This window comes from Castanea sativa, chromosome 11 (genome assembly GCF_040712315.1).
Source record: "Castanea sativa cultivar Marrone di Chiusa Pesio chromosome 11, ASM4071231v1".
Lineage (NCBI taxonomy): Eukaryota > Viridiplantae > Streptophyta > Magnoliopsida > Fagales > Fagaceae > Castanea > Castanea sativa.
Genome location: NC_134023.1, coordinates 1,270,907 through 1,280,754, shown reverse-complemented (window position 1 = coordinate 1,280,754; position 9,848 = coordinate 1,270,907). Strand labels below are relative to the sequence as shown.

At 33.1% G+C, this 9,848-nt stretch overlaps 1 protein-coding gene across 1 annotated transcript; it reads right to left on the bottom strand.

Moving 5' to 3' along the window:
* Nucleotides 1–5,177: 5,177 nt before the first annotated feature.
* LOC142615222 (rust resistance kinase Lr10-like) lies at nt 5,178–9,275 on the bottom strand. The gene is made up of 3 exons (XM_075787941.1): nt 8,485–9,275; nt 6,573–6,593; nt 5,178–6,470 (listed from the first exon to the last, which is right to left on the bottom strand). Exons 1-3 carry the CDS (start codon nt 9,203–9,205, stop codon nt 5,353–5,355), a joined length of 1,860 nt encoding a protein of 619 aa, XP_075644056.1. The 5' UTR covers nt 9,206–9,275; the 3' UTR covers nt 5,178–5,352.
* Nucleotides 9,276–9,848: the final 573 nt, after the last annotated feature.

The window sequence follows — 9,848 nt, the reverse complement described above, 5'->3', positions numbered from 1 at the left end:
TGCACACCGTGCAATACCTAGGGTATTGCACGGGATCTCAATCCTCTGTTCTGTTCAAAGTTCTGATGACTTCTCTCGTCTCATTTCTTGAAAAGCACCACATCAGTTCATCAACCCAAATCCCAATATTTCAACATCCCAAAGTCTCATCCCACCATATATTCAAAAATATCTTTTCAGTTCTCTATGTCTGTTCTGTTCAAAGCACCGCATCAGGACGGTCGAATTTTTCGTCTTTTTTACCTTTAAAAAACTTAATTTTTTTTATATTATATTCTCATTTTTATAAAATACTCACGTTATTCTATTTATTCTAAATATCGATTTAATAAAATATTTATTTATTTTTAAATTTTTTTAATTATTTCCTCAATCAATATCTCTCTCTCAAACCCAACACTCCAAAAAAAAAAAACTAAAATAATAAATACAAGAACTACAGTAACACTTATATATTTATGCACAATTTTACATTTATTTATGTAAATATTTTTTTGCTCAAAATATATAAATAGACTACTTTTTATATTTTACAAGATTACACAAAACACCAATCCCACTTCACCTACACAAACACAGCTGATGCAGAACCACCAACTTCATTGATCTTGATTCTCAAAAAAAAAAAACAAAAAACAAAAGGAGCAATTGTTTATTTCCTAACGGAGATAAACTTGCATTCTTGGTCTCCCACTAAGCCCACGTAACATTTACATAACTTAAAAAATGATTTTGCTAATATGTGTCTTAAAATATCTACAACAGTGGAGTTAAAATTTTAGCAATTTAACTCCATAAAAAGTTACTTTATTTATTTTACCTACTTACTTTACAAAACATGCTGCAGGTAGATTTATTTTAGCTTTCAATACAATAAAATAATATAAACATCACAACAAAATAATATATCTACTATAATAAAATAATACATCCCACAAAAAAAAAAAACCACAAACCAATCCACCACCACTGCCAACCAACCAAGAACAACTGCCCACAACCACCCAACAACAACTAGCAAGCCAAGAACAACCACCCACAACCACTGCCAAAAATCCAAATTAGCCAAAAACCACCACACAAATCATCACCAACACAACCACAGAGAAACCAACGAAATCCAGCCACCACCACGCCACGAAATCCGGAGCGCTCTTGAGTTCGGTGAAGGCGGTGCCGGTGGAGCTTGGATCGACAATGAAGCTTAGGTCGGCAATGGAGCTTGGATCGGCGGTGAGATGGAGGACTGGGCGAGATGAGTCGGCGGCATACGACGACGTGGGCGATGAAGATGAAGATGAGGATCGGCAGTGAAATGGAGAACTGGGCAAGATGGGTCGGCGATGAAGATCGACGATCCAGAACAGGTTGGCGATGAAGATCGATGATCTAGAATAGATTGGCAAAGCAGAGAGTAGATGAGGGAGAGAAAAAAAATGAGAAGGAAAAACGAAGAAAGAAGAGAAGCCGGAGAGAGAGAAAAAGAAAGGAAGAGAAAATATTTTTTAAATGAAAGAAGAGAGAGAAATTTAATAAAATATATATATATTTTTTTTATCTTTGAGCTATAGTGCATATCTATCTTTAGATGTGCACTGTAGCTAGAAGCAAATTTTTTTTTGCTATAGCTCCACTGCTGGAGCATACTTTTTGGTGTTTGAGAAGCTAATAAAATACCAATATAATAATATAGCACCACTGTTGTGAGTGCTTTTAAGGGTATACAATAATTTTCATTTTTGAAAAAAAATTTATTGGAGATTGAAAAAGTATTGACAGTTTTTCAATTCTCGAGAAAATATTTTCAAAAATTGATGGTTTAATGTGCAATTGTAATTAATGTGCAATTGATGGCTTAATGTCCGGTTAAGGGCATACATTAACCAAATCCAACTTAAAATGGGCAATTGTAACTATGATATGACTATTGTAAGTACTTTTAATGCCATCTAGTTATAACACGTTCGCGCTCAAATAAAGAATTCAATACATAGCATCTGTTTGGATACTCCTTGCGTTTGGCTTTTTTTTTTCTTTTTCTTTTTTCAACGCCTCTTATACTGTTCATGGGACATAAACAGTGCAATAAGGCTTATGAATAGTGTCAAGCGTGTGAACAGTAACTTTTTATTTATTTTTTATTATTTTCAGTTTTCAACAAAATAAGCGGTATCCAAACACACACATAATTATTCAAATATAAAATTCAATACATGAATTATGACAATTATGCCGTTAATTATAGCAAGTACGTCCTTCCTTTTTTAAAATATTCTTCGTGTGAGAATTTTATGAGAGCACTAGCATCAGTTGTGCTAGGCCAAATGCTATTTTAACATACAAAAACCTATTTTTATCTATTTTAACGCACAATTTTACAATACACCCAACGTCACATCTTTTATTTTAAAATTCAATACATTAAAATAATAGGGGTAATTACACTCTCCTCCCTTGAGGTTTGAGAAAATGAAACTTCACCTTAAACTTGAAGGAAAAAAACACTATCCTCCCTTAAGGTTTGAAGAAACTAACGCTCATCTCCCCCCCCCCCTCTCCCCTCCTCTCCCCTCTGTTTATATTAGTAATGATATATTCTAAATTTTTATAAGAATCTCTTTATATAAATTTAACCATGGTTAATAAAAATAATAGCCTATAAATTTAGAATAAAAATGTAGTATATATTAAGTGATAGGGGTAATTCTTGAAGTCTAAGTAAAACTGACGGACTTGATTGTATTTGACGATCTTGCTCGTGTACCTGTAAACGACACCATAAAGATGACGGGTCCATCCCAAAGTTGACGGGTGCGCCTTAAGATCCCTGGTGTGTTTATGAGATGACCAGAAGACATAGACGGAATGAGAAGCTGACGACTTGAAGCTGACAAGGGTAAAAGCAACTCTTGATGGGTCCAGTATGTCTTTTACTTGGGCTCCACGTAGTAATATGTAAGGAAATATCTTGTGCCCCATAACAAACTCTAATCAAAAGACACCTACAAGGAAAGGATTCCGCAAGATACACGAATTAAAGAAGATCTCTCCCATAAGGAAAGATCTTCTAAGCCAAGAAACGAATGTCAACCCTATGCTACTATAAAAACCCCAAGACCCTCACAAACTAAGGTACGCTTAAATCATCCCAGCTCTGGCATTCTAGAGTTGTGAACAAGAGATTTCTTTAACTTGACCATCGGAGGGTATTTGGCCGGTACTATTCGTAGGTTCTTCTTCTTCCCTTTGTGTTGTGCAAGTCTTGCTTGGAGCACGTGAGGACCATATAGCTCACTAATGATTTTTCGGCATCATCATTAAGCACCAAAACACTTGCAACAACAAATCTCTCCATAACCCATTGAAAAAAGAAAAAAAAATAATAATAAGCAAAATTCACACTTACTATTTTAAAATACATTTTAGTAAAAAATTTAAAACAATGAATTTTAATCACAAAATAAGATAATTTGAAAATTGTCCTTAAGCAAAGGACAGGTTAGTACACAACATCTTCAATAATAATGCAACAAAATTTGGTCAATTGAATATCAATGGGAGGGAAATGTTTTTTCCTTTTCAAGTTTGTGGTGGAATGTCATTTCCTGAAACCTTAAGGGAGTGGAGTGTAATTACCCCAAAATAAAATAGTCAATCCATTAAAAAATATAAACAACCCAACAAAAATATTCATTTCTTTATTTCACTCTATCTTTCTCTCTCTATGTCTAAAGCCTTGTCCTTATCTCTCTCTTCCCCAACGTCTCACCTCTCTTATAACTACTTCTCCTTCCCCTTTTAATGTTTAAAGGGAGTGGTATCTATTCCGCTCCCCCTACTTAATTTTTAAAACATCCAAATAAGGGGAAGTGTTCATCATTACCCCTATCTCTCTCCTTAACCTTTTACCCTCCACCCTCATTTTCCTACAAACTTCCAATTGGAATAAGATCCTCTCCATTTTAAATCCCTTTAATTCATCTATTTCTTAATTAAGATATATTTTTTCGATCTTACTACCTATAGACTACAATGTCATTTGAAATTTTAAATAATGTGCTAGTTATCTCTAAACTAGTTTGGAGAGGTTCAATATCTTTTGATTAGATGTGAATTTTGAAAATATAACCATTAAATTGCATATTCTTATTATATTTTCTATGCTTGCAAAATTTTAAGAAGATCAAATATCAATAATTATGTCATCAAAGACATATTTAAAATTTAGGTTTTTGTGATAAAAAAATTATGCATAAGAAATAAGTTTATTAATCAAATTATGAGTGTACATGGGTCGGGTTAGGTCAGGTTGAGAGGATTTTTCAACCCAACCCACCATGGTGGGTTAAAAAGAATCCAACCCATCACAGGGGTACAACCCAACTCAACCCACATGGATCAGGTTGAACCCATGGGTTTGACAGTTTTTATTTTTATTCTATTATTACTATTATTATTAACTTGAGCAAAAAAAATATATATCTCACCTGCAACCTGAGTTGATAAATAAAATATTCATATACAAGTATTTTAACTCAATTATAAACAAAACATATCCAACTGAGTAGATAAACAAAATATACATGAACTAGTATCACAACTTAGTTATAAACAAATAGGAGTGGAATGAGAGTAGGAGTGAGAGTGGGAGGCGGCAGAGAGAGATATAAGATTGTTAGGATTTGTAAGGTAATTGAGTTTTAGATAGAAAGAGTCGAATATGAAAAAACATTATTAATTATATAATATATTTCTAAATATGTATAATTTAAATTTTAAATATTTTTGTGGGCCAGGTCAAGTTAAGCGGGTTTGTGATTGTTATGACCCGCAGCCAACCCGACCCGCTATTAAAAAAATTTTCATAACCTAACCCAACCCACCAACCACTAAAAATTGTTGGGTCGGGTCGATTTTAGCGGGTTGGTAAGTTAACTGCACACCCCTAGATCAAATAGTGAATAACATTTTATTTGCATGAAATTTGAAGATCATATTAAGAACATTAAGAACATACAATCTAACAATTAAATTTTCAAAATTCATATTCACTTAAAAAATATAGGAGGAATTTGAAGGAAACCTTGACCATATATTATTAAATCACACTTTAAAATGTACATATTAAACTTAAATATATTAGTCTACGGTACGTAGTACAACTAGAACAATATAAATTCTCATAAATAAAAACAATATAAATTATAATGGGCCCACTTGAGCTTCGGCCTGAGGAGAATGTAATCTAACAGTCTTAACAAAAATCATTTACTTATTAATTATAGTGCTTTCATTCTGAACTAGGTAGAAAAATTTAGATACTGCTTTCTAGACCGTGGCTGCATATTGTTTTCATTCTGATTCAGAAATAACACTCAATGTTATATGAGAGCGTCTACCAGGCGCGATTAAACTCTGATTCATTGAATGTGTGGACTCAAAGGGATTTGGTGGAATTTTCAAATCATCCCCCTCTCCTTCTAACATTTGAACCACAATTTTCATAGAAGGGCGATTAACAGGATACCACTGGATACACCAAAGTCCCACGATCGCAAGTTTCTTTGCTATCTTGGCATGTCTCTCTTCTTCAAGTTGAATTCCTGGATCTTCTCCACGATCCAATTGATTGTAAATCCATTCTGGAAAGTATACTTGACTTGTGTTCTCCACTGTAGTATCGATATTCTTTCTACCCCCAACAATTTCTAATAGTAACATTCCAAAACTATATACATCTGACTTATGTGACACGGTCGTCCCAAAATTCCTAGATAAAACCTCAGGTGCAATATATCCCATTGTTCCCCTTGCAGCAGTCATAGAAACCACACTTTTTTCTTTGGAACACAACTTGGCAAGACCAAAATCAGAGATCTTGGGGTTAAAGTTTTGGTCTAGCAAAATATTATGAGGTTTGATATCAAAATGTAGAATTTGTTGGTCACACCCCTGATGGAGGTAATCAATTCCTTTGGCTATGCCCAAAGCAATATCTTGAAGCTTCTCACAACCAAGTGTATGATTCTTACCATTAGCAGAGAATATGTACTTTTCAAGAGATTTGTTTGGTAAATATTCATAAATGAGAGCTCTCTGAACTCCATCAGCGCAATAGCCTACCAAGCGAGCCACATTAACATGGTGGATTCTCCCCATTGATCTCACTTCATTAATGAACTCTTCACCATTTCCTTTGGAATTGTTGAGGATCTTAACAGCTACAAAGACATCATTGGAAAGTTTTCCTTTGAACACAGTGCCATAACCACCTTGTCCCAATTTGTCCTTGAATTGGTTTGTTATCCTCTTAATATCGGCATAAGTGTATCTTGTGGGTTTTAGAGCCCTGTAATCCTGCAAAAATTTCTCCATCTTAACTTGACTCTCTTTTTCAAGTATATTTGAGCGAAAGATATAGTAGAGGCCAATGAAGACTAGTACAAGAAGAAAGGAACCTAGGAGTGATCCTGCATGTAAACGATTTCAACTATGAATCCTTTATAAATGTACATAGGCAACCAAAAGAGAATAGAAAAGAAAAGAAACAAAGTATGAATAAACAACTTTACCTATTAGCTTTGCCAGTGGACCTGCACGGATGTAAAAGAAAAAGAATCATCAAATAGTCATACTTCCAAATTAAGTTCATAGCTTTGAAAACCACTGTAAGAGCATTCCCAACGGTGGTGCTAACAATTTTTTAGCATCAACATATACAAAAAGGGGCTACAATAGTGGTGTTATAGGTAATTTTTTTACCTACATTGCTACAGTGCACAGCTATATATGGTTGTATACTGTACTGAAAGCTAAAAAAAATTAATTTTTTCTTCTTACTCCTATTAAAATATTTTTTTTTTTAATTGGCACTTCTAGATGTTCCAAAAGAAAACATGGAGGGTTCAAATTCTTCCTCTCCCAATTATTGAGTTATTAACAAAAATGAAATACAAACTTATATTGTTGTGTTTATTATCAGAATTCTGCCCTAAATTTATAATTCTATAGCTTAAATTGTTGTGTTTCTTTCCAATGTTTTATATTCATTTATGGATCCTTGCTTGTATTGTAACTATTTCTCATATTGATTCTCAACAACTACAACATTAACAACATTAACAACAAAAATAACTATTTCTCATATCTTGTGATTTCTCAACTTGACCAAGTTTATATTTTCATTCTGAAGGGGTGAATCTTATAAACCACCCCAGATATTATGGTAATTTAATATTTTTCACTTCTGCCTTCTTGAAGCCAGTGGAAGAAATTGGCAAATTGCCTGCTTATGCATGGCTGCACCATACTGGACTTTTCTATCAGACCAAGGTTGTCTCAAAATAATTTGAGATATGTGAAAATTTTAAGTGAGGCATTTTTATTTAAAATTTTTTATTTCATTCTAAAAAATTATTTAAAATTTGTTATTGTTGTTGTTGTTGTTGTTGTTGTTGTTGTTACCTTTTCGTTTTCTAAGGATAATTTTTATAACAAGTGAGAGAGGTGAGATTTGAACGTTAGTTCTCATCCTAGGGAATACTAGGTTATACTATTAAATTACAAGACTCTTGGCATCTTCCAATTATAATATTTCATTATCTTATAAGTCATTTTGATTAATTTTTAGTTGATTTGTGAGATTTTACATTATATTTTTTATTTTTATATTTCTCAATTATTTTTCTAACAATAGTTGTATCAAGAGATTCTATTTGGAAGTCAATTAAATTTTCTCCTATTCTTTCTTTTTCTTTTTATTTAAATTTTTCGTATTCAAATTGATATATTTGGTAGGCATTTAGAATTGAATAATATATAAATAAAATAAATACCATCTACAGCATGAAATTTATAATAGGATAAGCCTAAAATAAATATTAAAGCTTGGAACAATAGTATCTAGTTATCAAAGTCACTATTGTAAATTTCATTAATAAAATGATTGCCCAACAACATCAACATGAATAAATAAATACAAAAAGATTTTAAAACAAAAATCGATGAAATAATACTAATGAAACAAAATTTAATTAGAAAATCCAACATCATAGATCAGCCGTAAAATTTTATAAAAAAATATGATTTTTTTTTAAAGAGTTTTAATATACCTTGGATAAGGCACTCATGGGGAAGGAAAGATAAAATATAATATTGGATGACCGGAGTTGAATAATAAGAAATTGATCATTAATGGTAGTTTGGTTAGATTTCTATTGAATCAATTGGAAAAAATTTACTAATTTCCATCTATTGTTAAAATAAATGTAGGCTGTGATCATTAGTGTATTAAATCAATCTGAAAAAATTTACGAATTTCCATTTACTATTGTCTGGGCAAAGAATTTTCTCATATAATTGCAAGCCAATGGTTGGTGGAATCTGGCTTGACTAATTATCCCCCTCAAAATTAAACAAATTCCGCTTTCACATAGATTGAGGGATACCTCCTGAAATAAATTGAAGAAATTAAGTAGTAAATACCTCTTTTTTGTTTGGAAATATTGGGTAAGCATAGAGTTTCTGAGGCTCCCGTATTTCCCTTCGCCGGTATACATTTATTGCCGATTGCATAGCAAAATTGGCAATTTGGACTGTTCCACCCCAATAAAATTTGATATCGACCGTCATAATTCCGAAAATAAGGATATAACTCTGAGTCATACATCTTCCAGCAAGATTGCGGCGCATACCTAGCTTCTTTATCAGACGGTAAAGCTACGATTTGGTAATGATGGGTACTGCTTAAGCAAGGGATACGAATAACATCAGCCCAAGATGAATCCTTGTAAGTTGAACAATTGAAGAAGGTGTAGTTAGACAATGAGTGGTAAAACGCAAAAGGAGATGAAGTTAAATTGGGGACCAGTCTTGGATCAATGCAAACATCTGGATCATATAATAAATCAATCCACTGCTCTGAGTAACTGATATTATTTACATAAAACTTCCCTAAATGTGGCAGCTCAAGCATGGTACGGTCGTCCTCGGCGCAAGATAGCTCAAACCCGGGGTATCCACAGTGTTCTGGCTGTTGGTCCTTTAGCCAAAATGGGAACTGGATGGTTGGGCCATCATTTCCGCACCTTGCTTCCTTGCACCCATCTGGCTCTAGTCCTCCAAACTCAGATGCATTTGCTAACAGGACAAAGCAAAAGAGAATTATGCTCAATTGTAAGGAATTCTCCATCTGTGTTGTTTGCATACTGCTTATGAGTTTTTTTTTCCCAGTGACTACTATGTATATGGGATTTGCTCCTTCTCCAATAATACGTTGAAGCGACCAAGAAATTTCCTCTGACCAAATTTTCAATGATTGTGACTCTCTTCCGTGTGTTGCCCAACTTCTCGTGTCGTTTATGCTACGCCACTCTCAATGTCTCAATGTCTCTTTTCACCGTACTACAAAAAAGAGCATTTAACTAAAAACTGGCGTTGTTTTCTTTTTCTTTTTTCATTTTTTCCATACGAGTGAGTCTTCATCGTTTGCACAGTCTTCAAAAACATTTCCCCATATTGTTTCTTGACAATTTCAGGGGGGGAAAAAGTTATTTTACCCAGCTTTCCAAGTGGTTAAAATAAATAAACTCAGCTAAAACCTTGTAACTTTTTTTGTTTTTATTAGGAAAAAAGTATTGTGACTTAATTCAGTTAATTGACACATTTTAGTGCTTTTTAAAGAAAATGTAGGGTTTTAACATATTGACTATATTGCCACTCCTCTAGAATGAATTGAATAAAACATCATGTTGTATTAGTCCGTATCAATTGTACCTGAGTTCTTTTGTGTTTCAGTAAATACAATAAAAAAAAATGGTTAAAATATTAAAAATGACAAGAAAAAAAGG